At 44.4% G+C, this 24,655-nt stretch overlaps 1 protein-coding gene across 1 annotated transcript in view; it reads right to left on the reverse strand.

The window, feature by feature from the left end:
• Positions 1–248: 248 nt before the first annotated feature.
• ofcc1 (orofacial cleft 1 candidate 1) overlaps positions 249–24,655 on the reverse strand; it is a 213,192-nt gene continuing 188,785 nt past the window's right edge. Inside the window, exons 19-22 of the mRNA XM_080193522.1 lie at positions 14,074–14,170; positions 11,351–11,380; positions 1,944–2,030; positions 249–317 (exon numbers count right to left, since the gene is read on the reverse strand). Of these exons, the coding sequence (XP_080049648.1) occupies positions 249–317; positions 1,944–2,030; positions 11,351–11,380; positions 14,074–14,170 (283 nt within the window). The remainder of the gene's footprint in view (positions 318–1,943; positions 2,031–11,350; positions 11,381–14,073; positions 14,171–24,655) is intronic.

Here is a 24,655-nt window from a genome sequence, read left to right on the forward strand (position 1 = left end):
GATGAGCACGATAGTATAGGATCACATAAGGGTGCAACGTACAGGTCACCAAGTCTACTTGAATGATTACAATTTCATTTCCTGGACAGGATTTTCATTTCATTTCAGGAAATGAAACAGATATAAGCATTCAGATGGTGCAACAGTATTTCAGCGCTTATCTCCGATAATACTGAACCGTTCTGTTTGGACTCGGAGAAGGGTGTAATTTTAGACAGGAGAAGCTTCCACTTAAGCGTACATGTCTTTTAATAGTCGTGACGCCACTCGCTGCCAGCAATGTCGAGCAGGTTGCTTCGGGTGTCATGTTTTTCAAGCTGTGGGTAGGATTTGCAGAAGGTTGCCTCTTTAGACATCAAGAGGCTGGCTTAGCAGCAAATGACAGTCAGCCTTATATGGCCTGGCTTTGGCTGCCACTGTGACCCTATTGGTTAAAGAGAGGCTCTTGGCCGCATCACAACATGCAACCTGTCAGTGCTAATCAAAGAGATTATTAGTAACTTAACAGAGGCCAAAGAAAAAGTTGTTACCTTTTTTTGATAATGGAAGTCAACTATTAAACTGCATGATTTAATTTTAGCTTGTTCTAATGTTAATAATATTTCAAAATTCACTTGTTTCCAGTATATTGTGTTTACAAACATTAATTATTTTTAATAGCTGTCATTTCCAATAGAACTCCAAGCATTTAAACTGCAGTCCTTGTAGTTCCTGTTCTTGCCAATCATACTATTTGCTATTACAAAGACTTCTCCTTGGGTCAGTTTGAACAAATTGGTTTAATCCTTAACAGATTTTCCATTTTTCTATACTTTTCAGCAAATTTAGGGTTTATTGTAATTTTTTTTTACTGACTTAATCACCGTGCAGCTTAATATGCAGTTCATTGCAATGCTACAATTGCTCTATTCCATTCATTGTAGATAATTCCAGTTCAGTTCAGTGGTTAATATCTCCCTTTATTTCCAAGTAACTTGTTCCCTTCCGGTTATATTTAATCTGTATTCAGATCCACATAAGTACATTATCAGATGCAAGTACAGAATTCCAATGTACCAAAGCGCTTTTCATTAAAACCCACTGTATAGGATTCCTGATCCAAGTGGAATGGGAGGGTTAGTATCGCAGGGAGAGAGTCCCCGCCTCTAGGCTAGAGTTCCAGGTTTAAATCCCATTCCAAGACTTCATTCCTCTAACTTTTACAGAGACAGCATATAAAGCATCCTTTCTGGATGTATCACAGCTTGGTATGGCTCCTGCTCTGCCCAAGGCTGCAAGAAACTATAAAAGGCTGTGAATGTAGCCCAGTCCTTCATACAAACCAGCCTCCCATCCGTTGACTCCGTCTACACTTCCCACTGCCTTGGGAAAGCAGCAGCCAACATAATCAAAGATCCCATGCACCCTGGACATATTCTTTTCCATTTTCTTTCAATGGAAAAAAGATACAAAAGTCTGAGGTCACGTACCAACCGACTCAAAAACTGCTTCTTCCCTGCTGCCATCAGACTTTTGAATGGACCTACCAAATGGCCTCACTATGACTGTAACACTATATTCCGCACTCTCTCCTTTCTTTCTCCCCTATGTACTCTATACTGAACTTTGTTCATATAGCATGCAAGAAACAATACTTTCACTGTATCCCAATACATGTGACAACACTAAATCATGATGTTGAGATGTCAATATTGGACAGGGCTGGACTCAGTAAGAAGTCTCACAACGCCAGGTTAAATTCCAACAGGTTTATTTGGAATCACAAGCTTTCGGAGCCTGTGATTCACCTAATGAAGGAGCAGCACTCCAAAAGCTCATGATTCCAAATAAACATGTTGGACTTTAACCTGATGTTGTGAGACTTCTTCCAATAATAAATCAAATCAAAACAAATTAATTGCTGTGGCAGGTACATTCATGACATGGTCAGAAGGGTTGGTTACCAGCCTGTGAATTCTGTTGGCAGCTGGTAACAGCAGGAGAGCTTCCTGGTCAGCCATACTGCAAAGGCATGGCTTGTAGCGCTTTGCCTAAGCATAAAGATGGACAAATCCAATGAAAGACCATGGTCACCATCGCTCTCTTAGGATGCAGGTATCTAAAGGAGGATCCAAATATAATGCTGATGCCCTTGCTCCAATTATCTGACTGACCCAATGTAAACTCACGAATCCTGGCCAAACTGTACCATCCCAAAGGCTGCAGTTACTGTAAGAAAGACTGACTGCCCATTCTCAGTGGCTCACCTCATTTAACCACACCAAGTGGCACCAATTCACTAACACAAGTTAAGCATAGAGTCCCCACAGTACAGAAGGGGGTCATTCAGCCCATTGAGTTTGTCCCAACCACAGCCCCACCCCAGGCCCTATTCCGTAACCGTCATTTGCCCTGTCAATCCTCTTGACAGTAGGGTCGATTTATCATGGTCAATCAACCTAACACACACACCTTTGGACTGTGGGAGGAAACTGTAGCACCTGGAGGAAATCCATGCAGACAGGGGGAGAATGTGCAAACTCCACACAAGACCATGATTGGAGGCTGGAATTGAGCCTGGGTCCCTTGGGCTGAGGAAGCAGTGCTAACCACTGTGCACCCGCGCTGCCCTAAAATTATAAAATCGACTGGTTGCCCTCCACCCATTGCAAACTTGAACCCATTGAAGTATCTGCTACATATACCCTAACATTTCTGTTCACCCATCATCCTCATGCTCTCTAACCTACATTGGCTCTTGGTCCAGTCACATCTCGAGTTGAGAATGACCTGTTATCAAATTCATCCCTGGCTTCATCCCCCCACCCCCACCCCAGACTACTTCTGGCCTACAATGCCTTCTTATCTCATTATTCGTCAAGTACTGGCCCCATGGCAACCCCTGATTTATTTCTCCACTTCCTTCTGTATGCACCATGGGGAAGGAAAACATCTCCCTCCTGCCTCACTAACTTTCAAACTCCTCACAGCTTAGCCTTCAGCCTCCATCTTTCACAAGATTTCTGCGGCTGTCATTGATTTGCTCAAACACTTCCATGACCTCTCACCCCATCCTAGTCATTCCTCCCCTCCCTCCATCTCACATGACCCCACTCTGTCATAACCATTGAACACTCCAGGATGACACTGCAGTGCCAAAATGTCCCCAGTTTCTTTTTACAGCTACCAACCATCTCCCCTCATCTCTCTGCTCTCCATCCATTGTGTGCACAGAACTAATATATGGCCTCAGCTGTTTGCCCCAATTCCCTCTGCACACAGACCAATTTCCGCACCCCCCCACAACGCCGCCCCCCCCCCCCACGCCCCCCCCCCCCACCCCACGGTATAGGCCTAACCTTGCTGTAAACCTGCAACTTCCTCACCTATGTCTCCTAATGCCATCACTGGAAAAACTTCCTCCTTCTTTGACTTCATTTTTTTTGCTCATATAGACAACACCCAATCCCTTTCCTTGGATCCTCCCTCCTTCACCCACTGGATAATACATCACAAAAGATTCCTTGACTTTACTTTGAAAATTACCATCATCACCCTTTCATCATTTATTTATTAGTGTCACAAGTAGGCTTACATAAACACTGCAATGAAGTTGCTGTGAAAGTACCCTAGTCACCACACTCCGTCCCCTGTTCTGGTATACTAAGGGAGAATTAAGCACAGCCAATGTACCTAACCTGCATGTCTTTTGGATTGTGGAAGGAAACCAGAGCATCTGGAGGAAACTCACGCACAGGGGGAATGTGCAGGCTCCACACAGATTGCCACCCAAGGCTGGAATTGAACCCAGGACCAGAGACAGAAGTGCTAACCACTGTGCCACCGTACCGCCCTAATCCTCAATAAGGAACTTCTGATTCCTCTGTCCCTGTGAGCTATCACCTTATTTCGACCACAACTTTTGTCTTTCAAAGCGCTCACAAATCCCTCTCCTGAAAATCCACAGCTGAACCTCTCCAACCGGAATTCTTCCCTTGCCACATTTTAACATCATGGGAGTGCAAGGGACTGGCCAGCTCACAAATGGGACCCAGATTCGGCACTGTCGCAAAAGGCCAACAGGAGCTGGCAGCAGTTTGGACCATGCTAAAGGGCCCACTTGGCTACGTCATTGTCTACTTGGTTCACACGGCCAGAGTGTGCCCATTCTGCCCATCTGTACCTAGAAATCGCCAGCCGGGTCCTACAACTGGTGTTGGACTCCAACTGGCACATGTAAGCAGCCTTGCACTTCAAATGCTCCTTGCCCATTCATGGAAGATAGACAACTGCTGCAGGAGGGGGCTGGGGAAGAGGGGGGTTTGCTCCCCGCCGCCACATTTCAGCGGTCAACCGCTGGGGTCTGGAAATAGAAATGGACTGCCTGCAGTTGAAAATCGTCCTCAAAATTTCGGAATAGCTAGTGTTGTGTCTACATGTGTTGAATGAAGATTTATTTTTGACTGCTGATTGTCACTGCAGATTGGCCCACAGGGGAACTGGCAGGGAGGAGCTGCAACATCTGACCATGTCAAGGAAGCGATTTAACATCAGTGGAAAGTCATTTATCTAGGCTAAGGCTGGGTGAGCCTGTCATTTCAAATGCCCATGTTAATTTGCCTTCCTCATCCTGTCAGCTTCACTAAGTTCCTCCGACCTGGATCCTTGATGTTGCCATCAGAACTCGGATATGCATATTTTTAGAAAGACAGGCTGAAGGATAGAATATTAAACAGGATCAGGATTCTTTCTTGTGACCTTACTTGTTTACAGGAGCACCAATCCAAACAGATGGCGTAACTGACAAATGGATTCCTCGATTTTACAATAGATGACAGCATTGTAAATGTGTTCACAAATATTTCCTGTCTGCTATTTCCTACAAGAAATTTGCACTGTAAGAAAAAGGTTTTGGTGCTTTTACCACAGGCATGGAGTAGCAACATTAATCACCGCATTTACACTGTTAATACACATTTTAAACACAGATATTTTTTACCCAAATGTTTCTAAATGCTTCACTTTCAATTAAGAGATGTAATATAATCCAACCGATCGCCAATGCTATACTTCCTGAAAAGCGTTAACTTGTCGACAGGCTAAAGAAGACAGGGCAATTTAATTGTCCTTGTCACACGGATGGCACAGTGGTTAGCACTGCTGCCTCACAGTGCCAGAGACCCAGGTTCAATTCTGGCCTTGTGGAGTTTGCACATTCTCCCCTGTCTGCGCATGTTTCCTCCGGGTGCTCCGGTTTCCCCCCACAGTCCAAAGATGTGCAGGTTAGGTTGATCGGCCTTGCTAAATTCACCCTAGAGTGAGGGAAATTAGCAGGGTAAATGTGTTCGGTACAGACTCAATGGGCTGAATGACCTCCTTCTGTACTGTAGGGATTCTATAAACACTGATACCTTTTAAAAATATATATTCTTTCGCGGGATGTGGACTTTGCTGGCAGGGACAGCATTTGTTATCCCTAATTGCCCTTGAGAAGGTGGTGGTGAGCTGTCTTCTTGAACTGCTGCTGTCCATGTGCTGTAGGTACACCCACTGTTCTGTCAGGGAGGGTGACACAGTGGCTAGCACTGCTTCTCACAGCGCCAGGGACATGAGTTCGATTCTGGCCTCGAGTGAGCGTCTGTATGAAGTTTACACGTTCTCCCGTTTCTGCGTGGGTTTCCTCCAGGTGCTCCGGTTTCCTCCCACAGTCCAAAGATGTGTGGGTTAATAGGACTGGCCATGCCAAATTGCCCATTAGTGTCCAAAGATTTACAAGTTAGGTGGATTGACCATGTTAAATTGTGCATTAGTGTCAGGGAAAGTAGCAGGGTGATTACGGGGATAGGGCTTGGGTGGGATTGTTGTCAATGCGGGCTCAATGGGTTGACTCTGTACTGTAGAGATTTTATGATTCTATAATGATGTGTTGTAATCACTGATAATGTTCTTTTTCGGTGATTTGTTCTGTGGATTGGCCATGCTAAATTGATCCTCAGTGTCAGGGGGATTATCAGGGTAAATACATGGGATTGCGGTTGGTGCAGGTTCGATGGGCCGAATTGCCTCTTTCTGCACTGTTGAGATTCTATGATTCTATGAGATCCAGGATTTTGACCCAGCAACAGTGAAGGAGTGGTGATATTTTTCCAGGTCAGATTGGTGTGTGGTTTCGAAGGGAACTTGCAGCTGGTGTTGTTTCCATGTGTTTGCTGCCCTTGTCCGTCCAGATGGTGGAGGTTGGAGATTTGGAAGGTGCTATCAAAGGAGCCTTGGCCAGTTCCTGCAGTGTGTGTCACGACTGGTACACACTGTGGCCACTGTACAATCGGTGGTGGAGGGAGTGAATGTTGAAACGGTAGATGGAGTGCTAATCAAGTGGGCTGCTTTGTGCTGGATCAATTTTTTTTTATTCATTTGTGAGATGAGTGTTACTGGCTAGCCAGCATTTATTGCTCATCCCTACTTGCCCTTGGAGGGCAGTTGAGAGGCAACCACATTGCGGGTGGCACAGTGGCACACAGCAGCAAGGACCAGGGTTTGATTCCCGGCTTGAGTCAATGTCTGTGTGGAGTCTCACGTTCTCCCTGCCTCTGCATGGGTTTCCTCCAGACGCTCCAGTTTCCTCCCATAGTCCGAAAGACGTGCTGATTAGGTACACTGGCCATGCCAGATTCTCCCTCAGTGTACCCGAACAGGCACTGGAGTGTAGCAACTAAGGGATGTTCACGGTAACTTTATTGTAGTGCTAATGTCAGTCTACTTGTGACACTAATAAATAAACTTTTAAACTTGCTGTGGCTCTGGAGTCACATGTAGGCCAGACCTGGTAAGACAGCAAATTTCCTTCTCTCGTGAACCAGATGGATTTTTCTGACAATCGACAATGGTTCCATGGTCATCAGTAGCTTCTTAATTCCAGATATCTTTACTGAATTCAAATCCTACCAACTGCTGTGACGGGATTTGAACCCGGGTCCCCAGAACATTAGTCGAATACTGTGAAGCTTCTTGAGTGTTTTTCAGGTGCAATCATTCAGACAAGTAGAGAACACTTCGTCACAGTACTGACTTGAGTCATACAGACGGTGGACAGTCTTTGGATAGATGAGTTCCTCTGAGCACCTGACCTGCTCTTGTAGCCACAGGGTTTATATGGTGGCTCCAGTTTAGTTTCTGGTCAATAGTAACCTTCAGGATGCTGATAATGGGGGATTCAGCACTGGTAATGCCATTGAATGTAAAGAGGCAATGGTTAGATTTTCTCATTATTACCTGACACCGTGTGGCACGAATGTTACTTGCCAGCTCGCAACCTCAGCCTGGATAGTTTCCAGTTCTACTGCATAGGGACACTGCTTCATGGACTACTTCCCCACCATTCATTGTTAAACCTCCCTAATAGCTAGAGCAGGATATATTTTTTGATGCTAATTAAAGACATGATACAGAATAACCCCTTACTGTGACACAACAAACACGCTGAAATAATACATCGCAGGACCAAATTAATTAAATAAGTGGTGAAAGAAGCCCAGGCCACCACTCAAACCAGCTTCCCATCCATTGACTCTGTCTACACTTGCCACTGCCTCAGGAAAGCAGCCAGCATAATCAAGGACCCCACACACCCCAGGCATTCTCTCTTCTGCCTTCTTCTGCCGGGGAAAAGACCATAAGACATAAGAGCAGAAATAGGCCACTCAGTCCATCAAGTCTGTTCCACCGTTCAATCATGGCTGATATTTTTCTCATCCCCATTCTCCTGCTTTTTGCACATTACCCCTGATCCCCTTATCAATCAAGAATCTATCTATCTCTACCTTAAAGACACTCAATGGCCTGGCCTCCACAGCCTCCTGTAGCAAAGAGTTCCACAGATTCACCACTCTCTGGCTGAAGAAATTCCTCCTCATCTCTGTTTTAAAGGATCGTCCCTTTAGTCTGAGGTTGTGCCCTCTGGTTCTAGTTTTTCCTACTAACGGAAACATTCTCTACACGTCCAGTCTACCTAGGCTTCACAGTATCTTGTAAGTTTCAATCAGATCCCCCCCTCATCCTTCTAAATTCCAGTGAATACAGACCCAGAGTCCTCAAAAAGATACAAAAGTCTGAGGTCACGCACCAACCGACTCAAGAACAGCTTCTTCTCTGCTGTCATCAGACTTCTAAATGGACCTATCTCGCATTAAGTTGATCTTTCTCTACACCCTTGCTATGCACTCTCTCCTTCCCTTCTCTATGAACAGTAAGCTTTGTCTGTATAGAGCGCAGGAAACAATACTTCTCACTGTATACTAATACAAGTGACAATAATAAGTCAAATTAAATCAAAGTAAAAATATTACGTAACTTGCTGATATTAAAACATAAAAAGGCTCACTGACACAATATTTATCTTAATATTTATCTGCTGCTCTGCAAAAAATTGCAGGTGATCTCCCATCTGGATCTTGTATCTAGTTATTTATTTTGTTAAAGCATTTTTTTTTCTATCTCCTGCAATATTTCTGCAGCTCTTCTCTCTTCCCTCTCCAAAATATGTTCTCTTCCTCTGAAATATGGATGTAATTATGGAAGATCAGTTTCCACCCTTCCTAACCCCGAACCTCCCCTTATCTCTCATGGTGGATTTGTACCATGTGCTGATTGTCCTAATCTCACCCAGCTCAGGGTGGTTGGTCCATTCACAAGTCTCTGCTGATCGGCAGTTGGCTAAATGCTCAGTGGCTACCATGCCCGGGTCAGACTGGAGTAACTGGAGCCTCAGTGTCAATGTGTTTGCTATCACTTCTCCCCCGATCCTCAGACATAGTTCATTCTCCCTCGCCCACACAAGATGAAATTCATCCCAATGAACAACATGTCCAAAGGTGTCCAGGTTAGGTAGATTGGCCATGCTAAATTACCCCTTAGTGCTTTTAATGTCCAAAGATGTGTAGATTAGGTGGATTGGCCATGCTAAATTGTCCCTTAGGACTCTATTTTACCATTTTTATTCTAAGTGCTGGGTGGACTTAAAACTGGGAGTGTTTTAGATCCGACTTTTAGACCCACTGGCACACCCATATGCACTCTGCCAGAAAAATTATCAGCAATTCTAAATCGCGCTGCAGAAGCCTGTGGGTGGGGCTTAACATGCCCGAATACAGCTCCGATCGGTGCCTCCAGCTGTACACGCGCAGGAAAAGAAATGATAGAATGTTGCTCCGTTGCCACATCGCTCCCAGGCCGGACAATGCCTCCCACTGGCTCCCACAGACATTCCCACCCCTACAACATTACTGACTCCCTTAATTACTCCACCCCCTCTTCCAGCCAGACTGACCGTAGGCCCACCCCCTCCTTCCCCCCACCAATCTCAGTGGAGTGGTAGTGGACACCCTTCCCCCCCACCCACCAATCTCAGGCAGCGTGGCAGAGGAACCCTCTTTCCCCCTTCACCATTCTCAAGTAGAGAGCCGTTGGATGCTCAGCACTTACCTCCTCACTAACTGGAGCACCCAAATTGCGCCGATTCTGGATGGGCGAACACAGTGGTAAAGGGGGAAGTGCCAGTAAGGTTGGGCATGCAGCCTATTTAGTCAATTTAAATGCATGGGAATGCACTTAAATTGTTGTCACGCCCATTTTGGGCACGGTCCTGATCACAACCATTTTTGGGCCTTGTTAAAGGGGGAACTGGCACGAAGGTGGGCACAGATTATGCTACTCGTCTCATGCCCAACTTTATTGAGTTTTCCCGCCTAAAAACAGGCGCAACACGATGGTAAAATTAGGCCTTTAGTGTCCAAAGATATATAGGTTAGATGGATTAGCCATAGTTAATGTGTGGAAAAACAGGGATTGAGCGGGAAAGAGGGCCTGAGTAAGACACTCTGTCAGAGAGTTGGTGCAGTTTCGATGGGCTGAAGGGCCTCCTTTTGTAGTGCAGGGATTCTATGACTCTATGATGGCAGAGATCCTAAACTCTTAAGAAGTACTGGGATCTGCACCTCAAGTACTGTAAGCTACAAGGATATGGGTCAGGTGCAGGAAGGTGGGATTAGAAAGGGCAGCTGGGTGTCCTCGGGCTGGCATAGACAAGATAGCTCAAATGGCCTCCCTGTGTGCTGCAACTTTTCTATGGTTCTGCGGTTTCACTTAATTGCTTTAAATCTGGGTAAAGCTGGCACTGCTCACAATTGTCACTTGTAAGTCTTCCGTCGGAAAGTCTCGGTATTAATTCAAAGCCGACTCTTTCTGTCTGACTGCCTTTCTCTCACTCACACTTGACAGAGAAATTGCTGAGAGGCTGTTTCCCCTGGATGGAGAGTCTACGGCGAGGAAGCAATCTTGCTGCTTTGGGAAGTGACAGCGTTGAGATGTGATACGCTCAAGTGTGAGACCTTAAAGGTATGAGATGGTAAACATGCAAGGTTGCCAATCCTCCCAGATTGCCCTGGTTGTCTGCAGGAACGATAGGTAATTTCCGAGATGCGGCTGCAAGAAGCCCCGAGAGAAAAATTAAAGGCTGAGATGGAATAATCAGAGGCTGACAGATAGGAATCAACCAGCTAGATAAAAAAAAAATCCATTTGTTATTCGACTGGTGGGTGCAATGTGTGAATGGACATGTAGCCAGTGGGAAAAAGTCAGGGGCAAGGGCTGGCTGAAGGCAGTAAGTCATTGGGCCCTATTTTACCATTTTTATTCTGAGTGCTCAGTGGACTTGAAACTGGGAGTGTTTCAGATCTGACTCCGTTCTGAGGCCACATCTATACTCACTCTGCTTGCAAAAATATCAGCGATTCTGATATTACGCCGCAGAAGCCAGTGGGTAGGGCTTAATGCGCCTGAACTCCTGCAGCTCCAGCTCCAACTGTGCACGCGCAGAAAAAAATGATAGCATGCTGCTCCCCGACCACATCACTCCCGGGCCTCCCCCAGGCTCCCACAGACATTGCCCCATCCCCACAGCATTACTGACCTCCATATCCCCCCACCACTCAGACTGATAGCAGGCCCTTCCCCCTCTTCCCCCACCGATGTCCGACAGAGTGGCAGCAGACCACCTTCCCCCACTCCCCCCACCCGATCTCAAGCACAGAGCCGTTGGACTCTAGGGACCTAGCTCCTCACTAACTGGAGTGCTCAAATCCAACTTCTGTGAAGCATGTCTGTTTAGCACTGAATCTGGGTGAACCGACGCAGTGGTAAAGAGGGGAAGTGCTGGTAAAGTTGGGCGTGCAGCCGATTATGTCAATTTAAATGCATACAAATGCATGTAAATGGCCATTGCACCCGTTTTGGGCACAGTCCCAATTGCAGCCATTTTTGGGTCTTGTTAAAGGGGGAACCAACACAGAGGAGGGACGTGAATCACGTGACTCACCTCACCCCCGACTTTACCAAGTTTTTGCACCTGAGAACAGGCGCAATGTGATGGTAAAATTGGGCCAATTGTTGCAGAACCTCCCTAAATACATCCAACCAGTGTTCCCAATCCTACCAACACATGTTTAATGTGATGTCTTTAATTTGATATATGAGCTGTCATGAGGGACATGGTCTGAGAAAATACAACACAAAACCTTAAAGGGCACCAACATTCAGGTTAGATTTGAAAAGTTGATGGCCTAGAAATCTACTGGCCTCTGATTTTGCAATGTTATTCAACATCCAAAGTTGCGCAGGTTAGATTGATTGGCCATGCTAAATTGCCCTTTAGTGTTCAAAAATGTGCATGTTAGGTGGATTGGCCATCATAATTTGCCCCTTTGTGTCAGGGGGATTAGTAGGGTTAGTTCGTGGGGTTATGGTTTTAAGGCCTGGGGTAGATTGTTGTTGATGCGGGCTCGATGAGCCAAATGGTTTCCTTCTGCAGAGATACTATGATTCTCTGATATGTCTACTTTCGGATATGGTCCTAGGACACTTTTGAAAGATGTAAGGCACACTTTGGGATAAACATGAAAGTGCATAATAAGTGCATAAACTCATTGGAAGTCTCTAAGCTGTCATAGAACTGTCAAACTGTCCAATGAACTGTCCAAACACATTAGAACTGTCAAAATTCATGGCATTGTGATAGCATCAATGGATTTTCTTGTTTGGCTTTAAATTAAAAAAAGTAAATGTCTGGAGTTTAAAAGAAAATGGTGCCTGATATTTAATTCTATCTGGTCACATAAGCCTGGAACTGTCAGTCTAGGATTTGGGCTGCAATGGATGATTTTACAAATTAATATTATCATAAAGGGGTGCCCATTAAGAAAGTGGTTTGACTGACAGCTCTAAGTAGTTATAGAGTAGAAATATTTATGATTGTTTTATAATTTAAAGGGTTATCGCAATTAAGCAAATTGCCAATACATATCCCCAAGAAGAGGAATTAGAGGGAATATTGGACTGGTTGGGTTAACAAAACTGATTATAGGCCATTTGGGATTATAAACAAGAGTGAGGGAGTTTCAAAGTTAGGAAATTGTGCTAAACCTAGGAAGCACTAATTCACCCTGAGATAGAATGCTCTGCCAAATTCTGGACACTGCGCTTTCAGGATGAATTGAAGTGTTATCTTTAAGTTTATTTATTATTGTCACAAGTAGTCTTCACTGCAATGAAGTTACTGTGAAAATCCCCTAGTTGCCGCACTCCAGTGCTGTTCAGGTACACTGAGGGACAATTTAGCACAGCCAATGCAACTAATCAGCACATCTTTCGGATTGTGGGAGGAAACCCATGCAAGCACAGGGAGAATGTGCAGACTCTGCACAGATAGTGACCCAAGCTGGGAATCGAACACAGGTCCCTGGCACTGTAAGACAGCAGTGCTAACCACTGTGCCACCGTGCAGGCATACTTTAGCAAAGGTACCTAAGGGATGTATCAGAATAGTTCCAGTGTTGGGCCATTACTGTTTGGGCAGACTGGAGAAGCTAGAGCAGAGAGGCTACGACAAGATTTGGTGGAGTTGTTTAAAATTACGAAGCATTTATTTGAGTTATTAGAGAGAAACTTGATTGCAATGGTTGTCTAAAATGACCATCATAATAAAGTGCCTCTACTTTATTGGTTGGAAGATTCTTTTGGATATCCTGTGATCTTGAAGGGTGTTATATAAATACATGCCTTTCTTTCTTTGGCAGCACGGTGGCACAGTGGTTAGCACTGCTGCCTCATAGCACCAGGAATCTGAGTTTGATTCCTGGCTGTCTGTGCAGAGTCTGCACATTTTCCCCATGTCTGCATGGGTTTTTTCCGAGTGCTCCCGTTTCCTCCCATACTCTGAAAAGAAGTCTGGTTAGGTGCTAATTTCTCCCTCAGTGTACCCGAACAGGTGCCGGAGTGTGGCGACTCAGGGGTTTTCCCAGTAACTTCATTGCAGTGTTAATGTAAGCCTATTTGTACCACTAATAAATAAAAAACAAACTTTAATCATTTCTCCAAGATGCAGTCAATATATTTCACTGCCTCTAAAAAATGCTGGAGACCCTAATTTCTCAAAGTGCTGCCCCCCTCCCCCCCCACCACATCACCCCCCCCTCCGCCCCACCCCCTGAAACTCTCTTTCGTGACTGAATACATTTAGAAGAAATATCTATTTGGCAATTGGATAATGGACTTCATACATTTTCCTGATCGTAAAATCCAGGTTACAAATTAGCAATGTTTTACTGCGCATGATAAAACATTCTGCTGTAGCCTGCTGGGTAAAACAATGTCACAACATTTCACCGACAGTAATAAAAGTGTAACACAAAACTGATGACAATTTGGAGAAAAAGGCGTATCGATGTGGACACATTACTGCTTGGCAAAGGAATAAAACAAAGATGTAAATATGGAACGCTGGAGATATTCTTTTGATCTCGCAAGGGCTAAGGCTGACTTCAGTCTTTTGACAGCCATCCTATTTTCATGCAAATGATATTTTTTTTGTGTCATGTTGTGCCAATGCAGGGGAAAAAACAATACAATAAAAGACATGTCTGGTTCAACCATCCCGCATCTAAATGCACGCAATGCACATTTTAAGCTTAATCGGTTCATGTTCCATTCTGCAATAACCCTTAAACAAGGCTATAAAATATATTTTCTTTTAAATACCTCAACAATGGCACCATCAGGCAGCCGGAGGAAATGCCTGTACAGCTCTTGCAAGCCGCTGAGGTGTATGATGTAGATCGACACATGAGTGGCGATCTCTCCACTGCCGGCCTCCGAGCCACAGGTTCGACGGCGCCCTTGGGATACAGAGCCACAGGACGGGTGCATGGTGAGCTCATCATTGCAGATGTAGTCGTACACTGCCACCTAGTGAGATAAGGAAGACCCCCCCCCCAGCCCAGCCCCCCCAATATGAATTTGATTAATCATTGTTCAAAGATGCACCCTATCTGAACAGCACACAGCAAAATGTAGAAAGGTTACCTGCTTGCATCAACTTATTATTATTTTTATTATTTAATATCTCACATCGGTCAAGACGCTTAAAGCAATTGACATTCATTCCCTGTGTTTTTGTAATGTTGGGGAGATGCTGAATAAAATGGCTTTTCAAACTGGAGCATGTTAGCAACACCCTCATGGTTATGCAAGATGCTATTAAAGGGACACACACACACACACACACACACACACACACACACACACACACACACACACACACACACACACACACACACAAGATGCTGTTAAAGGGATACACACACCACACACACAAGATGCTGTTAAAGGGATACACACACACAGACAAAACAAGCCCAGTATTAAATAGCGAAGCCTCGCTTAGTCAGTTAGAGAGGTGCTCAAATGTTATCTGCACAGTGTCAACCGAATAATAACTCAGTGCCAACACCACAGCTGAGAAGAAACCACAGAGTGCTTTCTTAGTGAACGGTGACACATCACTGACAATCATCCTGTAGTAACAAAAGTATGATAACTGACAGTTCAGACAAGTAACGACAGGCTAGGAAGTTTTTGTTTGCTGCAGTCACAGCCGCCCATAGTCCTCATGGGGTTTTCTTTTAAGGTACTGCGATTCTTTAAAGGTTTTCAATCATTAACGCTGAACAGTCGTCGCAACTCTCATCTCAAAAATTCTTTATTTACTGTCGGACGAGGGTGAGATTCTCCGTGAGAGTGCCTTGTTCACAAAGCCTCCACACACCCAACACTATCCTCCCTACTGCTATGATTAGCAGGAGTGTGGAGTGAATAAAAGGTAAAAAAAAATCAATGAAATTGATTTCACCAACTACAAAAACACATAAATAAGTAACATGCAGAAAATGGACTCTCTTCTTGAGCTGGAACCTCCTGGTCTTTTCACATTCGTGTTTTGCGAGTTAAAGATCATGCATCTATTGGCAGCTTTGAGACTAAGCATTGCAATGGAATTTTTCGAATGTTTTTAAAACTTGCCCATCGCTGTACCAGGATTATTAGACTGTGCAGTTTAAAGGTCACAGTAATGTACTAATCCAGCGCAAAGCTAGTGCAGCGGCTGTTTGTGTTGCAATAGCTACATGTGGAACATAAACAAGCCAGATTTGTACACATGACCAACAAATTCATAGCCTGTGCCTTAAGTGTGCCTAGCGAAATTTAGTTTCAGTGATTCATTGGAATGATAACAACAAATTTCATTCAGTTGGGTGAAATCTCAGTGTTTACACAAGTCCCTAGAAATAGTAGCTCTGTTGGTGGTCACCTTCCAAAATTCTTTGGATTCTGGAATGGTTCCTACAGATTGAAGGGTAACAATGTAATCACTATTCAAAAAGGGAGATAGAGAGAAAACAAGGGAATGTAGACCAGTGGGCCTGTGGTAGGGAAGTTGCTAGAGTCTGTTATCAAAGATTTCATAGCATAGCATTTGGAAAGTAGTGGTGTAATCAGACAAAGTCAGCATGGATTTTTAAAAGGGCTTGACAAATCTACTGGAATCCTTTGAGGATGGAGATGCAGAGTTCATCAGGGAGAACTGGTGGATGTGGTTTATTTAGGCTTTCAGAAAGCTTTCAGCAAAGACCCACGTGGCAGATTACAATGTAAAGTTAAAGCACATGGGATTGTGAGTACTGTCTTGAGTTCCTAAGTTCCTAAGGAGCAGAATTTGGGCGTTTGGCCCATCAAATCCACTCCGCCATTCAATCATGGCTGAAATGCTTCTCATCCCCATTTTCCTGCCTTCTCCCCATAACTCTTCAGCCCATTACCAATTAAAAACCTATCTAACTCCTTCTTAAATTTATTCATTGTCCCAGCATCCATCGCCTTTAGGATAGCAATTCACAACCATTTGAGAGAAGTAGTTTCTCCTCAACTATGTTTCAAATTTGCTACCCCTCATCATAAGACTATGACCTCTCGTCCTAGAATGCCCCACCAACGGAAGCATCTGCTCCATGTCTACTTTATCCATACCTTTTATCATCTTGTACACTAAAATTTGATCTCCAGTCATTCTTCTAAATTCCAGACAGTATGAGCCTAAACTGTTCAATCTCTCTTCGTACAATATCTCTGGAATCAATCCAGTGAACCTCCTCCAAACTGACTCCAATGCCACTACATCTTCCCTCAAATAAGGGGACCAGAATTGTGCACAATATTCCAGGTACGGCCTCACTTGAGAGGGACAGAATGCTGGTTAGCAAACAGGAAGCAAAGAGTTGGGTCTTTTTCCAATTGGCAGGCAGTGACTTGTGGGTACCGCAGGGATGTGTGCTGGGACCCCAACTATTCGCATTATGTATTAATGATTTGGACAAGGAAACTAAATGTATTACCTCCAAATTTGCAGATGTGGGTGGAAGGGTGAGCTGTGAGGAGGATGCAGAGATGTTTAGCGTGATTTGGATAGACTGAGTGAGTGGGCATATGCATGGCAGATGGCAGTATAATGTGGATAAATGTGAAGTTATTCACTTTGGTAACAAAAAATAGGAAGGCAGATTATTATTTGAATGGGTATGAATTGAAAGGTGGATATTAAGTGAGACCTTTGTGTCCTCGTGCATCAGTCACTGAAAGTAAATGGGCAAGTACAGCAAGAAGTAAAGAAGACAACTGAGAGGGGAATTTGCAGCCTCGCTCATCCTGAAACCATAAAATCCTGCCCGCGGTCAAGGGACCTTCCCATTATCCACCCCTCACCCGCTCCGAATCCCATGGTGGGAGGGATGGTAAAATTCCAGCCATGGCATGCTGGCTTTCATAGCAAGAGGATTTGTGTATAGGAATGGGCATGTTTTACTGCAATTGTATAGGGCATTGGTGAGGCCACACCTGGAACATTGTATACAGTTTTGGTGTTCTTATCTGAGGAAGGATGTTCTTACTATAGAGGGAGTGCAGCGAAGGTTTATTAGGCTGATTACTGGGACGGCAGATCTGTCATATGAGGAAAGACTAAGTCGATTAGGATTATATTCATTGGACTTTGGAAGAGTGAGAGGGAATCTCATAGAAATTTATAAAATTCTAATAGGGTTAGACAGGTCAGAAAGAATGTTCCCAATGATGGGGGAGTCCAGAACTAGGGGTCATAGTTTGAGGATAAACCTTTTAGGACTGAGGCGAGGAGAAATTTCTTCACCCAGAGAGTGGTGAATGTGTGGAATTCACTACCACAGCATGAAGTTGAGGCCAAAACATTGTGGTATTTCAAGAAGAAATTAAATATAGTACTTGGGATCGAGGGATATGGAGGGAAGGGGGAATCAGGATATTGAATTTGAAAATCAGCCATGATGACTGAAGGGCCGAATGGCCTACTCCTGCTTCTAGTTTCTATATATGTTCTAATGTTTGTACAAGTACATTACTTTTTGCTCAGTGAGTTGTTATGGCCTGAAAGGGTGGCAGATGCAGATTCAACAGCAACTTTTCAAAGGGAAATGGCTTTCGATGTAAAAAATATTAAAAATGCAATGCATTGGGGAAAGGCTAGAGGAGTGGAATGGATTGAATAGCCAGTATAGACTTGATACCTTCTCTCTGTTCGCTAATAAATACAGACAAATTTGTTTGAAAACTGTGCAGGGTAGAGATCTGCGGTGAAAGGGCTGTGTGTGTGTGTGTGTGTGTGTGTGTGTGTGTGTGTGTGTGCACATGTCCGCACATGTGTATGTATGTGTGTGCAAAGGTGTGTGTGTATGTGTGTGTGTGTGAAAGAGAGAGTGTGCCTGTGTGTGTGTCTGTGTAAGTGGGCGTGTGTATGGGTGTGTGTGTGTGTGTGTGTGTGCATGTCTGTTTGTGTGTGTGCATGTGTGTGTGTGTGAGAGAGAGAAAGAGAGAGAGAGTGTGTGTATGTATGTGTGTATGTGTACTCAGTGCAGTGGTTCTATGGTGTGAGCATGACAAGTTGGGACAGGCTAAAGATTAATACTAAACTGAACAGCTCAGCTAATTCAGCCCCTCCTCACATCACTAACTGAAGAGTGTTGAAAACTTAAAGTGAAAGCTTCCAACAGTCTGATCACTTCAAGTGACCTTATCCAGGAGCAACATGCTGCAGCCACCAGGGTTGGGTAGTTGGTAACGTTCAGTTGTGTCATGCCCAAACCTTTTCGGGTACAGATGGCACCTGCGTTATTCACAAACGCTTCTGCCCCACACTCTGGCGAGCTGGCACCTGGCCTACCCATGCTTCCCTACCTTGGCTGTAGGCCGTTCTTACTCAGAGTCTCCCCATGTGTAGATCTGGCCTTTAAGCTATCCTCTAACTCACAAGGAGATTGCAGCTGTGAGTCTGAGAGCGAGCAATGATGATTCTCCTTCATCATTACATTCTGGCCCTCCTGCCCTCTTCTCTTCCACCACTGCCCTGACGTGGTTGCAGTTTCTGAGATATATGAAAGGAGAAAGGTACTGGGATGGGGTAGTTTTGAGGGTAGGCAGGTGAAAGCAAGAAGTGTGTATGTATGCCATCCGCAGCTTGTAAATCAGAAGAGAGTGTGGAATGAGGGGGGATGGGATCTGAGGAGAAGGAGGACAAGGTATGAGGGCATTGCTGCTTTCAGTGGCTCCAGTGCCACCACTGGTTCTGATCTCAGTCATGGCCACTCCACTGATGGCAAACATTGTATCCTCCAATGCCAGATCAGCATGTAGCCCTGCCCTCCGACCTCTGCCAGTTAGCTTGTGCCGCTATGGTCCTGCGAGGGAGAGGAAGTCTGTCACTGAGTTTGCTTGGGTGATTTGGTAGCTATGGTCGAATGGTTGGTAATATGTGCAAGCTGGGAGTTGTGAGTGTGAAGTTTTCAGCTGTGCCAAGCCGTGAGGCACATCAATGTAACCAGATGTGAATGGCACATGTTGTTGATCAGTGAATGATGGAGGTCCGGTGAATAGCGCAGTATCTGTCAGTGGCGCAACTGGTGGGATATGGCATTTGAAAATGCTTTCACTGACCTTGACCACTCATGTGAGATCATGAAACTTCTTGCGGCACTGTATCTAGACCCTCAAGCTACAGTGCGAGCATTGACCAAAGATATATGCCCCCACCAATGTGGAAGAGATTGACTGAAGAGTAAAAGAAGTTGACAACCAAGATCAACCATGATTGTATTGAATGGTGAAGCAGGATCGATGGGCCGAATGGTCTACTTCTCCTGCTCCCTGGTCCCCTGCTAGTCAATAATATCTCGACTTCTCTGCGCAGCTCCATAAAAATTTGTAGCTTGCTCTCTATCATGTTGCTCCTTCATATAATGTCCTCGCTGACATTCTGTTCCACAACCACCTCCAGCACTTGCTGTAACGAGACTGCAGCTCCTCACTAAGAGGTTCAGGCTGGCTACAAGCTGGTGTAAGTAGTGTCATCTCTAAAGATGCCACATTCCCTCCTCAGCTGCTCAACGCCGCATCCGTTGCTGATTGCATGCTACAGAATCTAAATAAACTGGCAGCATAAAGTGAACACTGGTTCAACACACATGGCAACAACACACACAACAGTTTCAGGCCTTATCAAATCCCATGGCCATTGAATAATACTTCGTTTCCACCCAATCTGACTAACTTGAGTCCAAACCCTCATAAAGAAGTTTCGGGGGACAGCTGTCCAAAATATTTTGCTCGTCAAAAGAAAAAGTGAAAATAAAAATGTGGACTACTTAGAATACACTATGCTTGTTAGAAAGAACTTAAAATAATCCTACAGTGCAGACGGAGGCCATTCGGCCCATTGAGCATGTACCGACAACAATCTCACCCAGGCCCTATCCCCATAACCCCACATATTTACCCAATTAATCCCCCTGCCACTAAGGAGCAATTTTAGCATGGCCAATCCACCGAACCTGTACATCTTTGAACTGCGGGAGGAAATCCACACAGACGGGGAGAACGTGCAATCTCCACACAGAGGCTGGAATCAAGAACATTAGCACTAGGAGCAGAAGTAGGCCATCTGGCCCCTCAAGCCTGCTCCGCCAGTCAATAAGGTCATGGCTGATCTTTTTGTGCACCCAGATCCACTTACCCATCAGCTCATAACTCTTAATTCCTTTACTGTTCAAAAATGGATCTATTCTCATGTTAAATCCCGGGTCCCTGGCAGTGTGAGGCAGCAGTGCTAACCACTGTGCCACCATTTTTTTTAATTCACTTGTGGGACATGGGTGTTTAGTGGCTGAGCCAACATTTATTGTCCATCCTTACTTGCCTTTGAACTGAGCGGGCTTGCTAGACCATTTCAGACGGCATTGCTGAGTCACATGTAGGCCAGACCAGGTAAGGATGGCAGATTTCCTTCCCTAAAGGACATTAGTGAACCAGACGGGTTTTTACAACAATCGGCAATGGTTTCATAGTTATCAGTAAATTCTTAATTTCAAATTTTTATTTTATTGAAACTATCTGCTGTGGTGGGATTCGAACCCGGGTCCCCAGAACATTAGCTGAGTTTCTGGATTAAATAATCAAGCAATAATACCACTAGCCCATTGCCTCCATGTGCCATTTGAGAGGGTGGAAGAAAGGGTACAAGATTAAGGCTTTTAACTTTTTATTTAATTCTTTAAAAGTATTTTAATTTTGTTGCATATTACGATATAAAGCTGCTTCTATCTATTTTATTGTTGTAACATTGGAGACGTTAGATTCTGCATGGCAGAGTGTGAACTCTTAAAATGTTGACATGCCCAAAGGTATCTGGAATTTCTTTGAGAAACTGCAATTGTGTTTATATTCCCCTGCTGATGCAATTGGTTACAAGATTATCTAACTGAGGAAAAGAGCAAAATAAAACACAAAGCTTAGGAAGTAGTATCATAGAATCCCCACAATGCAGAAGGAGGCCATTCTGTCCATCAAGCCTGCACCGACAACAATGCCACCCAGGCCCTATCCCCGTAACCCCACATATTTACTCTGTTAGAAATAACCTAAAATAATTCCTACAGTGGGAATCCCCTGACACTAAGGGTCAATTTTAGCATGGCCAATCCACCTAACCCACACATCTTTGGACTGTGGGAGGAAACTGGAGCACCCAGAAGAAACCCACGCAGACACAGGGAGAATGTGCAAACTGCACATAGGCAGTCAGCAAAGCCAGGAATCGAACCCAGGTCCCTGGTACTGTGAGGCAGCAGTGCTAACCACTATGCCACCCCTAGTTAAACACCCACAAAGAGTCTTGTTTCATTGTCACAGATGCAAGCAAAGTGATAAGCTACAATTGTACTTAGTTAGTGCGCCCGAAAAATCCTTACATACATTCAGTCCTTATCCACAAATACTAATTTGAAGATTACCATAGAATCATAGAACCCTACAGTGCAGAAAGAGGCCCTTCGGCCCATCATGTCTGCACCAACCACAATTCCATCCAGGCCCTACCCCCATATCCCTACACATTTTACCTGCTAATCCCTCTAACCTAAGCATCTCAGGACACTAAGGGGCAATTTTAATATGGCCAATCAACCTAACCCGCACCTGTTTTGGACTGTGGGAGGAAACCGGAGCACCCAGAGGAAACCCACGCAGACACGAGGAGAATGTGCAAACTCCACACAGACAGTGACCCGAGCCGGGAATCAAACCCAGGTCCTTGGAGCTGTGAAGCAACAGTGCTAACCACTGTGCTACTGTGCCGCCCTCATAAGAACAATGTATGAACATTGGAAAAACAGTTTGTTTCCAATATTTCAGCTTTTACTTTAATCCCATGTCTATAGCTCAATCTATATAAGACTTCCCACTAACAGATTTAACAGATTTTTTTTGTTCATTCATGGGTTATGGGCATCGCTGGCTTGGCCAGCATTTATTGTCCATCCCTAATCACCCTTGAGAAGATGGCAATGAGCCGCCTTCTTGAACCGTCACTGTCCATACAATTGAATAGAGTTAAATATGCGTGGCATATGGTTAACACTGCTGCCTCATAATGCCAGGGATCAGGGTTTGACTCCCAGCTTGGGTCACTGTCCATGTGGAGAATGTACCTTAAAGTTAAAGCTTATTTATTATTCACAAGTAGGCTTACCATCACACTGTAATGAAATTACTGTGAAAATTCCCTCTCCACTTGTCTGCGTGGATTTCCTCTGGGTGCTCTGGTTTCCTCCCACAGTCCAAAGATGTGTGGGTTAGGTGAATTGGCCATGCTAAATTGTCCCTCAGTGTCAGGGGGACTAGCTGACGTAAATGCATGGGGTTATATGGAAAGGGCCTGGGTGGGATTGTGTTTGGTGCAGTCTCGATCAGATATATAAATAATGTGTTTACAGGGTCAAGACCAGGAATTCTGAGGTTAGTAACTCACCTCCTACCTCCCCAAAGCCTGTACCATCATCTACAAGGCACAAGTCAGGAGTGTGATGAAAAACTGTTCACGTGCCTGGATAAATGCAGCTTCAACATTCAGGAAGCTTAATACCATCCAAGACAAAGCGGCCCGCTTGACAGACACAACTTCCAGCCCCTCCAACATTCATTCCCTCTAGCACCGACACAATAGCAGCAGTGTGTACCATCTACAAGATGCACTGCAGCAATTCAACAAGTTTCCTGAGAGAGCACCTTTCAAATCCGCCCCTCTGCCACCTCAAAGAACAAGGGCAGCAGATGCCTGAGAACACAATCAACTGAAAGTCCCCCTTCAAATCCCACACCATCCTAATTTGAAATGATAGCTCTGTCCCGGAGTCAAAATTTTGGGACTCCCTCCCTAACAGCACTGTGGGTGTACCTACACCACATGGACTGCAGCAGTTCAATATGGCACCTCAAGACCACCCCCTCAATGGAAATCAGGGATTGACAATAAATGCTGGCGTAGCATCCCCATGAATGAATAAATACAATGAGAAAATAACAGCACAACCATTAACAACCCAGTCACATGTTACCAATCCAAGTACTCACTCACCTGATCAGATGAGTGCCCACTCCACTTATCAGACAGCCACCACAGTTGCACCCCCCCCACTCCACCACCACCCCCCACCCCCACCCCCTTCCTCCCTGATCAGACCAGCCACTCCCTCCAACCAAACTACCCCAATGTGGGCCAACCACCCACTCACCTCCAATCCAACTACCCACCACTGCCCTGATACCTCTCAGTCCCCAAACTGACCATCTACTCACCCACTCATCAACCAGCCACGCGCCCACTCACTCTCATTCTCACTCATTCACTCACTCACTCACTCATCCACTCATTCTCCCACCCGCTCGCTTACTAACTCAGTCACTCACTCAATCTCTCACTCAACTATTCACTCACTTACCCATTTACTCATTCACTCACCATTCAGTCACTCAGCCACTCGATCACTCACTCACACAATCATTCTCTCAACCACTCATTCAATTATTCAACCACTTCCTCACTCACTTACCCATTCACTCACCCACTCATTCACTTACTCACTCAAGTAGCAGATAACAACAGAGAGTCTAAAACATAAATATACACACAAAAATAAAGATATTCAAATTGTAGTAATCACCTAATCATAACTATCAGCTTAGTAAAATTACAGAAAAGAAACTAGCCAAAAGCAAATTATCTGAATATTTATTGAATTTGTTATGATTTATTACTAATCAATGGTAAAAAGAAATCAGTAACTATTACACCTTCTACTTAATCAGCAGCTGGCAGCATTACATAATGATTGTTGGGACTTAAATAAGTGGAAGTGATAAATTTTATGATGGTCTATGGAAAGATGAGCCATAACAGTTTTGTAAATTCAGAAGAGAATCTATACTTAAATAAAGAACAAATGTGGGTATTAAAGAGCTAATGTTAAATTATCCTGACAATTGAAGGGGAGGCAAATAAGGACATGTGTCTGATGTTCAAATCAAAAGCTTTGTCTTATTTCCATCCTTATGAAATTGAGGGATGTTGCGGGAACTGAATGAGAGTAAAACATAAAACAAAAGGGTAACATTAATGGACTGTAACCAATTCTTTATTTTGTTTTCACAGTAGATAGACCGTGAAGAAAATGCATTGGGCTTAATATGGAATCTCAGTGCAATCTGACCACTGAAATGCAAGCCGAAATATTGGAACCATGCAGACAAATCTATTCATATCAATAAAATGTGCATTATCCCTTTACATTCCCAATTATTGGGTAGGAAGTTTTGAATAAAGGGCCTTTCTCTTTGCAAAAAGAGAGTTAATCTTTCCATTTCAAGCAGTTGTCAA

The sequence above is a fragment of the Carcharhinus amblyrhynchos genome, chromosome 8, assembly GCF_965287045.1.
Source record: "Carcharhinus amblyrhynchos chromosome 8, sCarAmb.v2.hapA, whole genome shotgun sequence".
Lineage (NCBI taxonomy): Eukaryota > Metazoa > Chordata > Chondrichthyes > Carcharhiniformes > Carcharhinidae > Carcharhinus > Carcharhinus amblyrhynchos.